Genomic DNA, 18,934 nt, shown 5'->3' on the forward strand with positions numbered 1-18,934 from the left:
AAAGTGTAATAGGGGCTTACTTTAGAGGCTTTATGTGAAGACTTTCAATGAGCTGAAGACTCTCCTTAATATAAGTGGAAGTTTGATCACGGCGGGGACGTGGGACAAAACACGTTAGCCGACGTCCAAAGCAGTTTCTAAGGCCTAGGTTTACCCTGGGTACCAGACTCACTATATAAAATAATAGATATATAGTGATTCTGGTACCCAGGGTAGCCTAGGTTAAACGTCGAACTTCTCATGCACCAAACCAATTATTGAATTAAGCGCACGAAAAGAGCGACCTTTAACTTGATAGAATTCGACTGATTTGATTCAGTGCAGCAGAATCTAGTTGGTGCGATAAGTGGGCACGACTGACCCTGTCGTATTATGCCCCTTTTGAATGATCTGATATTAAACGTTGCTCTTTTTATGCGCCGGGGGTCCGCCGAACTCAAATTCGGTTCAACGCACGAAAAGAGCGACGTTTAGCCTATCTGTTCTTAAATTTTCGATTTAATTGATATTCGAAATATGAAGCCACCTTATAGATCTTTTGCTCGAGGCCCCAAACATTTAAGGACATCAGGGGGCCCGGGGGGCATGGTTATATGCGTCACCGCTCCTGCTTTCTTAGGTCGTATCAAACGAGAGAATAATTTTACCCCCTTTTAACAAACTCTAATTGCTTTTATTTTTTTAGTTGATAAGTGATATTTCAGTAATTTTTGGTCTCAAGCAATGTCTATTTACAATATATAAGACGAAAAAGCAAAATAAGGGTATGCTAAAACAATCCCTTTCACTTCAATGGAATCCTGAGTCAGCCCCAGTTTTGAAGTTATACTTCACATTTATACTTCAAAATGATTTACTTGAGATTTGGCCGTAGATATTTTCTACAAATTTGGCAACACTAAGCTTTTTGCTTTGAAATTCTCGCAATCACTAATTCTCATTGAATTGCTCTGCATATACATAAGGATAATGAACACGATATGGAATTGTCTTTGACTAAAAATTTGTAATTGCATTACGAAACTGCAAAACCGAAGCATTTAGATGTAATTTTTTATTCATTATTTCAAGAACCGATGCTAATTATAAGCGCATAGGTGAAATATTCTTTACGTTAAGTGATAGAGGAAGGCTGTGGGTTCAATGATGATGTAGTTTCTTAAGTATCAAATACAAATATTGTAGCAAGCAAGGGCGTTGTTAGGTAGTTCATTTATAATTTTCCATGTAGTTAGCAAATTTGAATTAATGTTCCTGTCCATCAAGAAATAATTATGCAACAACCACAAAATCTACCGTAATTTTCAGCACAGGAAATCGATAATGGGATGCACAGTACAAATTGCATCACTAATGAAAGTAAAACTGTATAAAAAGGACAGAAAGGACAGGCTCTTCAATTGGTGCCAGGTTCATTTTCAAGTGGCAAGTTGACGACGATCAAAATGAAGACTCTGATTTTGTGCTGTTTGGTTTTTGGTGAGTACACTCATTTTTATATTCTTATGTACACAGAATTATTTCTGCAGCGCATATAGGAAAACTGATTGAAAAAGGGAGGATCCTAATTTCGGCGGTTTTGTTCTTAAAAGATGCACACATCTACATATATAGTAGCGTAGCTCTATGAGGATGTAGGATCTATCATAATGGACAACGTGTCAACTAACGAGAGCTACAACACAAGAAGGCTGAAGGATGAAACAAACTTTTGCACTAATGAGGGTACTTTTATTTAATTAATAAAACCTTAATCAATCAGCTTAAGTCGATAGGGAGAAGTTGTCTAGTTGTTATTTGCATGTTTGAAATAATATTGAAACACACTTTTAAAGTAAAAGGCTAAAATCAAACCAATACGGTATCAAACAGAGAATAACGTAACTGAATGTATTCAAAAAGTAGAATTTAGCTTGGAATTAACTATTCGTTGATTTGCTTCATTTAAGGCATTGCAAATGCCCTGTACCTTGAAAGTGAAGACAACAGCCAAGAGGATGCAAGTTATGGCTACGGATACAAAGTGAAAGTCATAAAAGGACCCCCTGGACCTCCAGGACCTCCAGGCCCAAGCGGACCAGAAGGACCAGCCGGTCCTCCTGGCCCAAAGGGTAAGCTGCTTCAATCCATATTTCCCATAGATCTAAATGGAAAATAACAATAATGATAATAATGATGATAATCTCTTTATTTACAGATGGTTTGGACGATAGTTAATGTACATGGACAGCTATATAAAACTCATTAGTAGCTATATCCGGGTTCTTAACGCCTGTGTATCTTATCATCTTATTTCGCTGGTCTGCTAAATCATATTATCGTGCATTTTGGCCTTCGTGTCTACGTATAACTTGGATTTTAATAAAATCTACTATGAGTTTGTTACCCTTCTCAGTTCTAAAAAAAGTGAATATATGGAATATTTCTCAAACCTCGTTTGTTACCGGTAGATGTACTGGTTTTTTGTATATAAAATTCTGTCAATCAGTAATGAACACAGTAATGTTTTCTTTATCTAGGACCAAAAGGACGACCAGGACGACCAGGCAGACCAGGGAAAACAGGACGACCAGGACGACCAGGATTAAACGGACTACCCGGTCGCCCAGGGAAGCGTGGAAGACCAGGACGCCCAGGCAGGCGAGGTTTTCCAGGAAGGCCCGGAAGACCTGGAAGAAAAGGAGAGCCAGGAAGAAATGGCAGGCCAGGACCTAGAGGACCAAGAGGACCCCGTGGACCACGCGGCAGACCAGGAAGGCCAGGCAAGAAATACTGGTACCCAAAGAAACATGTTTATTGACAACATTTGGACACATTTTCGATAACAAAACTTTGAGAATTGGTTAAGAACTTTCTAATATAATTTAGCCTCAAATAATTGAACGATTTGAATTATCTACAAATGATTCTTTTCAAAAAAGAACAAACATAAGAGTGGTATTTTTCTAGTCTGTCTTTTACCAAAACATTATTTTTTGCATAATGTGACGGGTAAAGGGAAGAGTGCAACTGTATCATCTTAAGCTAAGTAAAATCTTGTGCCAATGGTAGGGATCTTGACTAAAACATCTTTTTTCAGTTCAAAACCCGTTCCCTAGCTCCCTTTACAAATATCGGTTGTCTTACAATAAATAGAATTTTTATAGACAATTCTTTGAAACCTGATTTGCTACACATAGCACCAGCGTTCACACAGGAAAACATTTTCCTGGCTAGCTGAAGTCTCGCTAGCCGTGAAAATAAACCATGATTAAGTAAAATAAAGTAAAATAATGTGCACTGGGGTGCACGGGGCATTCGGTTTGACAACGAAACATACACTTTCGAATATCATCCTTGGTGATGACAACGAAAGTACTGACTACACTTCTTTGTACAGTATTTATGATAAAGGTCTGGAAAATTTCGAAGTTCCATATAGATAGAAACTTAGTTTAGTCAGAGCTTAACTTTAACAGATTTAGGTAGTCAAAAGGTGTCTAAATGAATCGAAATCGTCTTTTGTGTCTCGTGAAAATTTGGTTTCTCGGTTATATTCACTTTTGAAGATAAGCGGCTTACAAAAATACTTTCCGAAAATAAAAAAATTCTTCTACTAGATATTTGAAACAAGACTTGATGGAAATTCCAGTTCTCTAAATCCAGCATATAATCTACACGAAGGTTTGAAAGCTTTGAAAAAAGAAACTAAAAATATTGGCAAAAAACTCATTTCATAACAATTGTGCCCTAAAAATTACAAAAAACAAGCAAAATTTTTGATGGAGATAATTCTTTAAGGAAATCAAATTCGGAAAAAGACATGTTTTGTGGGTTTTTAAGCAGGGTACCCATCAAAGTTCTTATTACAGGCATGTTTGGTATCAATTTGCAGTTTTTACATTGCATTTTCATCAGCTTTAATTTGAGAGCCATCGTTATTTTGTCCGCTACCGCACCTTCCTTAATGTACATTAATAGGTACTGTCGATGGGTATTATGCAACATTTTTCTAGACCTCACGGTATCAATAATTGGTACTTCTTATAAACTTTGTGCTCCAGAGAAAAAACCAAAGAAGAAGCAACTTTAACTATTCGCATAGCATTTATAAACATTTCAGCTAGTTTCGCAGTTGCACGCACACCAACCATATCTTGACGTTTGGACATGAACTTTTGTCAAATTAACAACCAATGACTATTCTGCATTCAATTTACGTCAATTGGCACAAGCTTCAATGTAGACATTTTAATAGAAGCAATCAAGAATAAGGTAGACATAAAACTGTGTCAGAAAGTCACAAGATACTGTTTATGCCTAATTGCTACTCAGATGAAAATCTACCTGAAAACCTGAAAACAATTATGGCTGTACTACTTCACAAAATTAATTACAACTAAGCCAATGACGGAGGGAGGGGAGCTAATTCTCTTATCAAATGGCTCTTGTCAAAATTGCTACCATTACAAGAGTTGCCAACTATTCGACATACCACTTTGCATGTCACTGGTAAATTATATTCAGAGGCAATCTCAACCATGAAATTATCATACCAAAAATATGATTTCACTGTTAATTTCATGAGTGGAAAGGTGAGCCAGGATGTGAAGAATTCGTTTAATTATACCCCTAATGAAGGTAGAATTCTTTAAAAGGACAGAAAGAATCAGTTCATCACTTGGGGTCAGGTTCTTTTGCAAGGGGCAAGTTGACGAAGATCAAGATGAAGACCTTGATTTTGTGCTGTTTGCTTTTTGGTGAGTATCCAAGTTTTCACAAATTGAACACACAACGTTGTTCTTATAAAGCGTACATGAAAGCTTGCTTTATAAATAACTGATGTCGTAACTGAATCAGGAATATAAGGGTAAACTTTTTTAGATTCTGGTTTAGCCCAAGAGACAAATCATTTCCAAAAAAAGGTACGAAATTTTTAGATGTTCAGAGTATTGGAAGGTTTTTTTTAGTTTGAAGGTCTTTGAGATTCTCGAACATTTTTGAAATCTTTCATCTTGAATTTTTGGGTAGGATTTTGATTTACATAGGACCTGTAGATAGAATTTGGCTGGTCTGTGGATCGAAACCTCGGCCAAGATAGGCAGTGTTACTTGGGTTGCTATGTTTTTTCTTGTACTGTCTTGATCGTTAAAAAGCTTTCTCGAATCTTAGACGAAATAAATAGATATACGTTTAGCACAAAAGACAAGACGAGACGTTTTCAGTTTTGATTACTTTGTATGTTTTGATATCTTCGCGCCAGTTGTTTTCGATCTTTTACACATGAAAGCACAAAAAATATAACTTTTCTTAGAGATTTTGGGATTTTCCAAGATTTTTCAGAAATTTTTGAGCATTTTTTATATTTGTTGGTTTTTGAAGATGTTTTGAAAATTTTATAGCTTTTTGAGGATTTCTTGAAATTTTCAGATTTAAAGAAGATTTTTACAGATTTTTCAGCAAAGTGTACTAGATTTTTTCAGCGATTTGCCCTTTGGCTCAGCCAAGGTCTAGCCAAGTGTATCACCTTTGACAATATTGATCCACAGAATGACCGTTGGAATTTCATTCGACAACCCATTTTTGTTGAAAATAAACTAGTAGATGAGACAAATCGACTTTTGACATTTCCGAGTTCAAACAAAGATATTGGTTAACTCGAATGGCTCAGAAATGAATGTAGACAAAGGCCCTCCCCCCTTCATTGAAAAACCGTTGCACGAACCACCTATTTTTAGCCTATAAATATGAATTTTAGCAATGGTTTCATTAATACTGTACATATCTTTCTATATAAAAATCTTTTAATAGCGCATGCACGTTCTCGGAATCTCCTGAGAAATAGGTAGTTAAAATGGCTCGAAAGATATCTCGCCTTACAAACTATCCAAACGATGTATAAGTATCTTGTAGAGCCGTATTTCTTGGGGGTAACTTTATTAGAACGTTCTTTAAATATCACAAAAGCTGCAAAAAAGCAGCCAGAATAGTAACATAGAGCCCCTATCATGCCTCCTCACACCCACGTATTAAAAAACTTGGCTGGATTACAGCAAATGATGGACTTTGAAACAACGAGCATTGTGCACAAGTCACTGCACGGTCAGGGGCGGATCCAGAGCAAATTTGAAGGAGGGTCAGTTGGTAGTGGGGGCGCTGAAAAATTTTCACAAATTGGTGACGGAATACGCTGTATACAACAATTTCAGATCCATTTTCGAAATAAACAACATAACTTGGAGGTAGTTCTTAAAAGGAAATTAACCTATTGGTCGCAGAAACTTTTTCACCTGATTCTCAGTTTTCAAAAGGGGCGCAAAATTTTCAAATAAGGGCGCCAAACTTGCTTCAACTCGTTGAGGGAGGGGCAACTGCCCCTAGTTGCCCCCCCTTAAATCCGCCACTGTGCACGGTCGCTGATTATGTGCACGTTCTTTTTTCAAGGGTCTTTGAGAAATGCTAAAGGGAATGAGAGTATTCCTAACAGGAACCGAACCTTCCCCTGTTGAAAATATCCTTAGGACAAAAGAGCTTTTGGTTTAGGGGTGTCAAACTTTAGCCGCCAACTGAAGCCAAGACAAATAGCTTCTCTGCTTCAAGAGAACATTCACGTGAGCCACAATAAAATACTGATTTAAACCTCTTTCGTTTTCTTTTATATCACTCCAGATTTGAAATATCATTGTAAATAGGACTTTAATTCCATTTTGTTAGTTTCCAGGGCAAGCTGTAAAGCAGTATTTAATACCGACGCTTCTACCCGGTATAAATAATTAAAAACGAAATAAAAGTAATTTCAAGTTACATCCAAACAAAACGGTATTGACCCAAGGGTGGTGCTGGTGAGGAAGGTGATGGTGAGAACCCCAAAACAGACTTGAACTGGCTTTTTACTCGAAAAATTTGGAATTATTTGCTCATTTTGCAAATTTAGTAGTGGTTGGCCTTCAATTAAAAAAATTAACTTGGAACTTGAAAACACCACTAAGATATTTTTCAAGCGCCGCCTTTGTATTGAACTACGAACAAACATATTTTAATGTTTCTTTAAAAGTTAACAATTTAATTCACGTGATTTGTTTCATTTAGGTATTGCAAATGCCCTGTACCTTGAGGGTGAAGACGACAGCCTAGAGGATCGTCCATCGAGAAGTGTCCAAGTGAAATTTATTAAAGGACCCCCTGGACCTCCAGGACCTCCAGGACCTCCAGGCCCAAGCGGACCAGTGGGACACACCGGCTATCCTGGCCCAAAGGGTAAGCGGTTTTACATTAAGTACAAAAATTTTCAGGGGATAACGATTCGGACAATAAACATCGGCGAAAATATTTTCGGACGAATTTTTGAAACTTCGGACAAATAAATTTTCGGACAATATTGACCGGTCTTTTGGATGTTCAAAGCAGAACCACATTAGGTTATTAGGTTATTAGGTTATCAATTCGCACAAAATTTCTGGTTTGTTATTGAACTTTCAAGAAACTTAGAAGAATCTCCGACTACTGAAAATGTGACAATGTTAAGCTTCAAAACATTTTCATTACGGAAGTGGCTCAAATTCTTAGTTTCTTTGTTTAGTGACTTTTTGATATGCGATGAAAACGAGGAATTTGAAAGACTGTTTTCAAAAATGTGCAAACACTCATGTTCAAAGATTGTAGCTTTTGATTCAGTCAATAAAAAATGCGCATGCGTAAATCATACAAAAATATTCCGCGCGACAAACTTTTGGATAACTTTGAATTTCATACAAATAAATTTTCAAGACGCCGAAAATTTTTGTACTCATGGCCATAGCGGATGGTGGGTTGGGGGGGGGGGGGGTGTGCTAGTATTGATCTTGCCTGAATATTTTCGCTTCATTGAGATAAAACTACCCGAATGAAGCCAAAATGCTGAAAGGAGCATAGAGATAAAACCAGCCCCATATCCCCTACACATATGGTTTTATTTGGTCAAAAACTTGGCCAAGTTGATTAACTTTACCTCATTTACTTAAATGGTCAATCTGCATTTGCTGCGTTATTCAACTTCAACTTACTTTCCATTATTGTTATCCTTAGTTTCTTCCCTTTCAAGATACTAAATAAACATCCTCTCAATATACTTCTGCATTTAGGACCAAAAGGACACCCAGGCAGACCAGGCAAACCAGGAAAAAAAGGACAACCGGGACACCCAGGACACCCAGGATATGACGGACTACCCGGTCACCCAGGGAAGCCGGGAAAACCAGGTAGACCAGGTAGGCCAGGTGATAAAGGGAAACCCGGAAGACCCGGAATACCCGGAAAACCAGGAAGACCCGGAAAACCCGGTAAGAAGGGACACCCTGGAAAAGATGGAGCACCTGGACCAAAGGGACCTAAGGGACCCCCTGGACCATACGGCAGACCTGGAAGGCCAGGAAGACCAGGCAAGCCAGGAAGACCAGGCAAGCCAGGAAGACCAGGCAAGCCAGGAAGACCAGGCAAGCCAGGAAGCCCAGGCAAGCCATAACAAAACCTGAACCTGAAGCTTCAATACTGAATTTTTTGGTAACAATTCAACCAATACTGAATATTTATTTGATATTTGAACTATTGATTAATGTGAAAAAGATTTTTGTTTGAAAAATACTCTTTCAATGAAACAACATCTTTCTGGAATTGTATTTTACCGGTATACAGTATATCGCTACAGACAATCTATCGCTTCTAACAACTCGTACAATGCCTGCCAAAAACACTTTGAACCCCGGCTGGAGCCAAGTTGTCACGGTTTTCATTTTTGTCCCAAACAATAATGTATCCGCCCCTCCAACCCTATAACAACATCATTAATTCAGGAAAATGTCACACAAGTAACAGGAAATTGGACACTACCTTGTCTAATACGTCGTTTTATAGTCAACCAAATTTTATTCAAGGGGAAAGGAAGTTAGCTGAGTTTGCCCTTGAAAACAGATGCCGGTGTTCGAAAACTTGTGGCAAGGATCGAAGTAAACTACTAGCAGAAAAAAGGACCGTGAAAAGATAGCACAATCTCTCCTTGTTTCTCCATCTACCACTTAGTGCTAAGAACTAAATTTTCTCAACGATGCTCGTCAATTCAGTTACACGAGTAGTGTGGATCATGAATTTATTGTTTTCAAATGTATTGAATTGTTTTTTCAAACAATGACTGAGTTGAATTACCAAAAAGGTATCTTTTGGTTGGGGAAACCGCTACGTGACCTTGACATCACACCCCGGGGGTACAGGCACTTGTACAGTTACCTTTTCCCGGTACAAAATAAATTTTGGTGTATCGATTTTGGTAAAATCAAACATTTTCATAAATTTTTGAAGTTACGCGAAAGCATTTGTTGCAAAAAACATAAACTTCTGTTCTAAAAACCTGTCGGCTTAGGCCCTTGGCTTCAGCGAGCCGCCAATTTTAGCACCGTTTCCATACTTTTGTGACCCCAGTGTACAAGCCTTATATGCGAAGACGCAAATTATTACGTCGGGTGATGCTAGTTGCAAGCGGTAAAAGTTATAGTGCTGTTATATTCGAGAGTTTTTTTAGCTTTTGAAAATGTTAACACGAGGCTCCCAGTTGTTTTTCGCAACAAGCCAACAAAATTCATCGGTACTAGCCAAAATACGCGAGGAAAAGGCCAAAGTCATTTTACAGCCTACTGCTGAACAAATTACAATAATACAAATACAATTCAAATTAAGATCTCGTTTGGTAAAATGCCTAAAATATCTTTGAAGTGAAATTTTGACTTCAGATTTGGATTTAGGATAATAAGAACCTGTTTACAATACAGAAAAAGAAAACGGAACTCCTTGGTTCCGTGCCTGAAAAAGCGACGGTAGACCTTGCGTTTACACTAGCCAGGCATCTTGGTTCCGTGCTAGTTTGGGAACGGTTCCGTTCTTCTTTGGTTTCGCTAAAATCGGAAACTCTCTGGTTCCGTTTCCAAATCATGCTTGTTTTCGCAACGGTCAGGAACGGAACCTTTTTGTTACGATTGAAAACGGGGCTTAATCTACGGTTGGGAAGAGGCTTTCTTATAATGTCCGACGTCATTGCTGCGTCACTGCGCATGCGTCGCGTAAAAGTTACGTTATTTTTTACTACAGTGTAAACGCGAAGAAAAGAGTTATCGTGCCCAAACAAGAACGGAACCAAAGAGTTTTGTTCTTCTTTCTGTAGTGTAAACGGGGTCTAAGTTTACATCTTCGTGCTCGTGATAAAGTTAAAATTTCAGAAAGGTTTTGACAGTGATTAGCAACTGAGAAAGACAAGTTTCATCCAAAACGATTCTGAGAGTCAAATTCTACTTTCATCAATCGTTGTATCCTCACAAAATTTAAATTTCAGGTACCATCGAAAATCATAAAATGAGCTCACAGTTGTAGAATGAAGTTTTGAACTGAATAAACTGCTTCTCTTCTCTAAAAATAACAAATACTCAAAAGAGCTATCATACTCAAAGGTCATTTCGAAAGGTTTAACATTCACCTGATAAAAACATCTAACTCTTAAAGACTTCAAGGGTTGATTTAGAAAACTTTAGAAAAAACTCACTCAAAAAAAACTGTCCCCAAAACAAAACTTAAGGCATACTTCATTCAACATTTAAAGCACATTTTCCTGAAAACAGACTGAATGTGGGAACAGTTAGTCTTGTTGGCTTTTACGTAAGAAACCTATCGAAGATGCCGAAGATGGTAGGCACGTTTGATATTATTTGGCATTTCTTACACCGGATCAAATTCAATAAGAGAGTCATTTTTATCGTGGTAGTTCGCCACAATTTCCAATTTGCTCATTAATACGTACAGTACGTGGATATTAGGCAACAATCATTTATCTATTACTCTAAAATACAAAATAATTACAACTGAGAAAATCATGGCGGTAGGGTAATTAAATCTATTACCATATGGTTCTCACAAAATATAGTATCAATTACGAGGGTTGCTAACTATTTTAAATAAAACTTTGCATCATATTGGCAAATTATATTTGGAGCGCGTCAAAACGACGAAATTATCATACCGAAGCTACGATTTCTGTGGCAATTTCAAGCGTGGTAACGAGAGCCAGGATGTAAGAAACCCACTAAATTGTACCACTAATGAAAGCAGAATTGTATAAAAAGGACAGAAAGAATCAGCTCTGTACTTGGTGTCAGGTTCATTTTCAAGTGACAATTTGACGAAGATCAAGATGAAGACTCTGATTTTGTGCTGTTTGGTTTTTGGTGAGTACACAAGTTTTCTCAAATCAATATTCTGATTGAACAGGCAAGCAAGCAATGTTATGGAAAATATAAGAAAAGGGTTTATAATACATCATTGATCAGAAATGTAATGGCCCCCAACAGAAACGCATATTTGAAAATGCCCTTGCCACTATCAGGCACAATATTAGGTGTCGTGATGTTACAGTACTGAATAATCATAACAAATGGGATATCCATAAGCACATCTTCAAAAGTACTAAATTCCTCATCTTCCTCCTCCTTCAGTACAGGCTAGTATGCTTTATAGCAGAGCAAGATACTTCTGCAAGGAAAAAACCACTTCTATCCTAGGAATTTTTAGCATTTTTTTTATTAATTCTGTACATTGCTTTAAAAGAAACTTATTGTCTTACAATTTACACAACACTTGCCTCTCACCCGTTCGTGTGTACATACCTCAATGCCGACTCCAAACTTGGTTTGCAATCTCAGGGAAACACTTCCAACGAATTTTATTGGTATAGCAACACGGTGTCTGTAGGAAATTCCGAATCAGCTTCTTTCTCGGCAGTTATAGAGTGTTTTTTTTGCTTACTTGGCAAAAAGGTGGTTGGCATAAATAAAGAAATCAACCTTCGAACTACAACACGTCACAAACAAATTTTCTAGAGCCACTCCCGAATCCGACTAAGAACAAGCATAGTTCAATGTTTCTAACTGAATAAAGGTCAAAGTTAACAATTTAACTCACAAATGTACGATTTGTTTAATTTTAGGCATTGCAAATGCCCTGTACCTTGAAAGTGAAGACGACAGCCAAGAGGATGCAAGTTATGGCTATGGATACAAAGTGAAAGTCATAAAAGGACCCCCTGGACCTCCTGGACCTCCAGGCCCAAGCGGACCAGAAGGACCAGCCGGACCTCCTGGCCCAGAGGGTAAGCTGTTTCAATATAAATAGTATTTCTTTTTTAAGAATTGCATGAATAACGATTGCCGGTTTCTTTTTTCATTCTTATTTTCACTTTTAAATATTCATATAAATTGGGGCAAGACGTGCTATTTTCCAATCTGTAGCAAATTTTCCAGAGAACAAAGACATATTAAAAAGATCGCATAATGATTCAGAGATTAGAGGCAAAGCAATCTTTATAGAAAAGCTTGCGATACCATCACAACCAGAGCCATGCGATGTCTTCATTTTCGTGATAACTTTAGTTCCATCTTTCTCTGAAACAGCTTTGAAAGGAAAATTTTCCATAGCGCTACCGAGTTCATATTCTTTGGACAAAAGATGTTTGGTTTTTCTGGAATTTTGTCACTCAGTATATTTCCAATTGTACAGAAAAACTCTGATTGATGAAGCAATCATTTTATTGTCTTTAGTCGACTCACCTTAAACATTAAGGGATGGGATAAAAGTGGTCTTGCTGCTTTTGTTTATGACTTGGTTAATAATCTTCCAGGATGTTTTAAGGTCCCCATGACGTGCAGAAATTTTCTTAGAAAAATATTCTCTTTTTAGCTGGAGATTTAACTTGTTTAGGCGATTGCGAATTTGCTTGCAACAATCCATTATAACAATTCTTATCGGCTCTGTATCCATTTCCTCGTATTTCGCTTGTCTGTAAAATGGTAACCGTGTATATCGCATTCATCTTTCTGTGTAATTTGGTTTTTGATAAAATCAACTAAGAGTTCGATACTGTTCTCAGTGAATATAAAATAGTGAGTATATCGAATGTTTCTCAAACCTCGTTTGGTTCCGGTTGATGAACTGGTTGTTTGTATATAAAAAATCTGTCAAGCAGTTATGAATACAGTTATGTTTTCTTTATCTAGGACCAAAAGGACGACCAGGACGACCAGGCAGACCAGGGAAAACAGGACGACCCGGACGACCAGGATTGGACGGATTACCTGGTCGCCCAGGGAAGCGTGGAAGACCAGGACGCCCAGGCACACGAGGTTTTCCAGGAAGACCAGGAAGACCTGGGAAGAAGGGAGAGCCCGGACTAGATGGAGCACCCGGGCCAAGCGGACCAAGGGGACCCCCTGGACCACGTGGCATGCCCGGAAGGCCAGGCAAAAAGTATGGGTACTCAAAGAAACCATGGCATTAGTGAGATGTCAAAAATGAACGTTAATAAACTTTGGTAGACTCTACAAACCAAGGGTGTAGTTTATATAGGAATAACCTTAACAATTTAGAGCGGTTGCTTTCAATAGAGCAATCAGTATTAAGCAAACTTTTCGCATTGAAATATGTCTTTTCTTTATCTATTAAAGACTTCGAACTGGTTCTGTGTTAAATCATCGCATAAAATGACATTGATAAGTGAACGTTTTTTTAAACCAAAAGCCCCATAGATTTTCAAAATTCAAAATGGACCGGGTCCACCTGGATAAGGTCGCACGAAATGGGGTAGAACAAAAAAGGGCGCCTTGCAGTAAACTAGTTTTTCAATTTTTATGCTTTTAAATATCTATAAAAAGGAAAAATTATCAGGTGGGGACTTGTTTAATTGAAAAACTTCGCAAAAAAATCTAATATTTAAGCAAAAGCATGAGGAAGATGATAAAATGAGTTCAAAGTTGTAGACTGAAGTTTTGAGTTCTGTCCAAAACGATTCCATAAGTTGTATTGCAATCAAAAGGATCAAATCAAACAGACTGACTTCGAATCGTGTCATTTATTTGAATTATTCTCGACTTAACAAAGCCTATTTTATAGGATAAGGTACAGCAGTAGTAGTTGAAAGTTGCATTAAGTTGCCTTAAGTTGCCTTAAAGTGCGTATAATATTCAACCAAGCAAACAATTCACGGCGACTGAGAGCCGAATATTGTGACATAGCGGTGTCACCAAATCGATTCGTCATTGTTCCATTTTTTTTCTCGGAAATAGGCATCTAATTAGCATTACAACTTTCATAATAATTTGAAATTCGCAATGAAAACAGTTTAATCTAAATTCACCCAACAGAAATCTTATAAACCAATAAGAAAACAATTTCTCGGCTGGAGAGTACATCCAAGAAATTTCGCAAGAAAAATTGTAGAAATGACCGACGAGAATCCTCTATCTGAAACAAGGCACCATGATTTGTCATGCGATTCATGTCTTCTGAGCCGTATACAGAGTGAATTGCTTGTACATTTGTGCAGTTAAAAAGGTAGAAAAAGTAGGAAGTGTCTCCCCAAAATGCGAAGCCAAGAAGATTAGTAGTATTTTGATTTCATTTAAAGTTAGAAAGACTGATTTGTGGCGGTGAGCGGTTTTCTGTACCCAAAAAATGTTTTCATCGGGGAAGGAAAAATAAAGGGACAGCGAGGAAAGTTACACATACAAAATGATGTAACCCCAGTTTTACAACCACAGAAGGATACCCTATCACAAAAGCTGTTTTAAAGGAGCTGAGAAACTAATAGAACCAGACAGCCGTTTTATAACAACATTTTCAACACACGAAGGCCTTTTTAAATACAAAATATTGTCCTATGGTACATCTAGCAGTGCTGAATTATTTCAAAACATTCTGCAACGTAACCTTAGTGACATGAACAATTTGAAAAATATTGCTGAAGATATAATCATTTTCGGAAAGAATCGCAAAGAACATGACATAGCACTTGGAAATTGCTTGCAAAGACTATCAGATCTAACATAAAAGCAAAAGCACCAAAATACAGTTTTCTACAAGCAGAAGTGAACTTCTATGGTCTGATATTCACTGAAAAAGGTACAAGATCCGATCCTGAAATGCGCGGGCGACCTGGTGCATGTTAGTGTTCCGTTGTTAAGAAGTGTCCGTTGTAAAGAGGTTTCTTTAACAGCGCTTTGAGCAGATGGGACAAAAATATCAGTCCCTTTAATGAGATGTGTCAGTTGTATAGAGGGGTCGGTAAATGGTGTTTCAACTGTACAACTTTTCAGAATGATCAAATTAAATTTCTTTACACTTGATTTCGTGAAACATGTTGTAGAATTTGATTCTACTATGGGTTTTAATTCTAGCAGAACTCTATCATTCACGTCATGAAGATGATGAATGATGAGTGATGGTTATTATTTGTTGTTCAGGGTGCGGAGCGACTTGTGCTGATGCACCCAAGACCAAAAGAGTATCAAAGTGTTACGTCATCAAAAATTTCTTTTTGGAATTTCTTATTTTTGACCATATAATGTGAAAAAACAGGATAAAATTATTTTCAATATACAAAATAAGTTATATAATTGGGTGTAATGAAAGATTTCAGGTTTGCTAATTATTTTGTTATTCTGAGATGGTTTTAAAGTTATGAACCAAGACAAGATTACAGAAATTTGATGGGAAAGAGCCCATGCTAGTATGGCCATATCTCAGCCAATAAGTAACATATTCAACTGATTTTGCATAATAGAAGTATTAATAATGCTTTGAAGTATTTCATAATGCTTTTTTGGGTTATTTGGTCAAAACTGAAAAATCTTAAATATATCTTTGTGACATCATCACTTCGGCACTCAAGCATCGCTTCCCATGCAAGGGCATGTATCTTCAAGGCAAGATTTCACAAGGCATGTAGAAATGTCTTCTGATGAAGCTCTTTTATTTAAATTTCAAGACCTCCTTTGTCAACATTTCTTCCCTGAATTAGAAATTGATGTTTCATAATGGCCACATGACTTGCTTAAAATTGACATTATGTGTGGTTGGTCATATCATAATTCTGTAGTTATATTGCACGCAAAAAGGGCACAAAGATTGCAGCATGGGCAGTGTCTACAAAGGTGGAGCAATCCTCTTTTTTAAAAGAGAACCAAATAAGGGTCAGAGTTGTCTGCGACAACAGAGGCTTGAAAATTCTGTCAAAGTATATTTAGTCATCTACTCCGTGGGTGATTCGTTTCAAGATAGAACCATTGGATAGTACAATTCTTGTTTTCTATTTCTTTTCTTTTATTCTTTTTATTATCTTAAAAACATTTGAAAACACTTTTGAATCCCCCCAGCCCCATCCCTTGGTGCTGCCCATGTTGTTCGTGGGTAATTCGTTTCAAGATAGAATCACTGGATGGTACAGGAAAATTCAGCTGTTCCCTATCAAAGAAGAAAAGTCTAAAATCATATCTAAGATGATGGCGACGAAGTTATCGATTATATAAATTCCTTTGTATTCACAAAGCTGTTGAAAGACTTTCCAGCACTATCAGCAGAATTTTAAAAGAAATAATCTCAGAAACAGCTTCCCTTCTCGAAATTCAACAAATATTCAAAAGAGCTATCAAACTCAAGGGTCAATTCGAATGATTTTAAAATTTCATCTCCTGAAGACACCTTACTGAATGAAGGTCTGAAAAATTGAACGAGCTGATTTAAAAAAACAATGGAAAAAGCTCCCTCCATAATAATTGTCCCCAACACCTAAGACACTACTTTTAAAACACATTTTTCTGACAACAGGTTAAATGTAGAAAAAGATAGCATTTATGGGCTTTTACGTAAGATGCAAAGTTTTATGTCAAATAGTTAGCAAAGCATAGCAATCGAAGATGAGATGATATACACGTTTGATATCAATGTGCAGTTCTTAACATTGCATTAATTTCAATAAGAGAGTCATCTTTATCTTGGTAGTTCACCACGAAATCCAATTTGCTCATTAATGCGTACAGTACGTGGATATTAGGCAACAATCATTTATCTATTACTCTGAACTTCAAAATAATTACAACTGAGAAAATCATGGCGGTAGGGTAATTAAATCTATTACCATATGGTTCTCACAATAATTAGTATCAATTACGAGGGTTGCTAACTATTTTAAATAAAACTTTGCATCTTACTGGCAAATTATATTTAGAACGCGTCACAACGACGAAATTATCATACCAAAGCTACGATTTCTGTGGTTATTCCAAGCGAGGTAACGAGAGCCAGGATGTAAAAAGCCCACTTAATTGTACCACTAATGAAAGCAGAATTGTATAAAAAGGACAGAAAGAATCAGCTCTGCACTTGGTGTCAGGTTCATTTTCAAGTGGCAAGTTGACGACGATCAAGATGAAGACTCTGATTTTGTGCTGTTTGATTTTTGGTGAGTACACAAGTTTTCTCAAATTGAACACGCAACGTTGTTTTTATATAAATGCGCATATGAAAGTTTATGAATGGCCGGTGTGCACACTGAAGCTAGCAAGATGATCGAAATAAGAAGCAAAGAGTTTATAATACATCATTGAGCAGCTGAAAGTTCATCAGGAATGTAAGATCATTAGGAATGTAAGATACTCTACACCTTTCATGAAGTTCCTTTTGTCACTGATGTTACATATCTGTAAGCTCGTCTTCAAAAGTTCTAAATTCCTCATCTCCTTCATCCCTCAGTACAGACTAGTATGCTTTATAGCAGAGCAAGATACTTTTGCAAGAAAAAGCTACTTCTCTCCTAGGAATTGTTAGCATTTTCTTATTAATTCTGTACATTGCTATAAAAGAAACGTCTTAGAGCATTTGCATGTATGATCTCGGATAAACATTGTCTTTAAATTCTCACATCACTTGCTTCTCGCCCGTTCGTGTGTACATATTTTAATGCCAACTCCAAACTTGGTTTGCAATTTCAGGAAAACACTTTAAAAAAGGTGGTTGGCTAAATTAAAGAAACACACCTTCGAACTACAACACGCCCCAAAAAACTTTTCTAGAGCCACTCCCGTATCCGACTAAGAACAAGCATAGTTCAATGTTTCTAACTGAATAAAGGCCAAGTTTGCAATTTAATTCACAAATGTACGATTTGTTTAATTTTAGGCATTGCAAATGCCCTGTACCTTGAAAGTGAAGACGACCGCCAAGAGGATGCAAGTTATGGCTATGGATACAAAGTGAAAGTCATAAAAGGACCCCCTGGACCTCCTGGACCTCCAGGCCCAAGCGGACCAGAAGGACCAGCCGGCCCTCCTGGCCCAGAGGGTAAGCGCTTTTACTTGTTCAAAAAGATGGCTTAATGGATCCACTTCACCATAATTTGGTTCTCAATCTGTGAAAGATTATCAACATATTATGCGTTATTCTCCCTTAACTTTTTTCTTTTCTTGAAACTCTCAGTACAATACCTTTTCAAAATCGTGGTAATTTCTAAAACGTCCGTCTTATCAAATGTCCGTATTATCACTATCTTTCTGCACTCAGGACCAAAAGGACGACCAGGACGACCAGGCAGACCAGGAAAAATAGGACGACCAGGAAGACCAGGAGTAGACGGATTACCCGGTCGCCCAGGGAAGCGTGGAAGACCAGGACGCCCAGGCAGACGAGGTTTTCCAGGAAGACCAGGAAGACCCGGTAAGAAGGGAGAGCCCGGATTAGACGGAGCACCCGGACCAAGAGGACCAGGGGGACCCCGTGGACCACGTGGCAGGCCCGGAAGGCCAGGCAAGAAGTACGGGTACTCAAAGAAACCATGGCATTAATTAGATGTCAAAAATGAACGTTAATAAACTTTGTTAGACTCTACACACCAAGGGTGTAGTTTATATAGGAATAACCTTAACGATTTAGAGCGGTTGCTTTCAATAGAGCAATCAGTATTAAGCAAATTTTTCGCATTGAAATATGTCTTTTCTTTGCGTGTTGAGATCTGTGAACTGGTTCTGTATTGAACTGGATAAAATCGCATTGACAAGTCGAGGTATTTTTTGAAACAACTCAAAATCCCTACAGACAGAATCCAAAAAGCACAGGGTCC

The 18,934-nt window shown here is 37.5% G+C and overlaps 1 protein-coding gene across 1 annotated transcript; it reads left to right on the top strand.

Moving 5' to 3' along the window:
- The first annotated feature begins 1,320 nt into the window (after window positions 1-1,320).
- On the top strand, window positions 1,321-18,800 carry LOC135684670 (uncharacterized). Its single transcript, XM_089115933.1, has 15 exons — window positions 1,321-1,479; window positions 1,950-2,111; window positions 2,520-2,791; window positions 3,600-3,663; window positions 4,638-4,739; window positions 7,069-7,236; window positions 8,100-8,468; window positions 11,118-11,219; window positions 11,978-12,139; window positions 13,044-13,323; window positions 15,920-16,057; window positions 16,648-16,685; window positions 17,180-17,281; window positions 17,998-18,159; window positions 18,379-18,800. The coding sequence occupies exons 1-15, from the start codon at window positions 1,446-1,448 to the stop codon at window positions 18,657-18,659; spliced, it is 2,436 nt and encodes an 811-aa protein (XP_088972059.1). The 5' UTR covers window positions 1,321-1,445; the 3' UTR covers window positions 18,660-18,800.
- Window positions 18,801-18,934: the final 134 nt, after the last annotated feature.

The sequence above is a fragment of the Rhopilema esculentum genome, unplaced genomic scaffold, assembly GCF_057945365.1.
Source record: "Rhopilema esculentum isolate cy_ngs unplaced genomic scaffold, ASM5794536v1 HiC_scaffold_37, whole genome shotgun sequence".
Classification (NCBI taxonomy): domain Eukaryota; kingdom Metazoa; phylum Cnidaria; class Scyphozoa; order Rhizostomeae; family Rhizostomatidae; genus Rhopilema; species Rhopilema esculentum.

Excerpts from the sequence above, each read along its gene's own strand:
- LOC135684670 (XM_089115933.1), top strand. The coding sequence starts at position 1,446 with ATGAAGACTCTGATTTTGTGCTGTTTGGTTTTTG. Across the intron at positions 2,112-2,519 it reads CGGTCCTCCTGGCCCAAAGG|GACCAAAAGGACGACCAGGA; the intron begins GTAAGCTGCTTC and ends TTCTTTATCTAG. Across the intron at positions 13,324-15,919 it reads TCAAAGAAACCATGGCATTA|TTATATTGCACGCAAAAAGG; the intron begins GTGAGATGTCAA and ends ATAATTCTGTAG.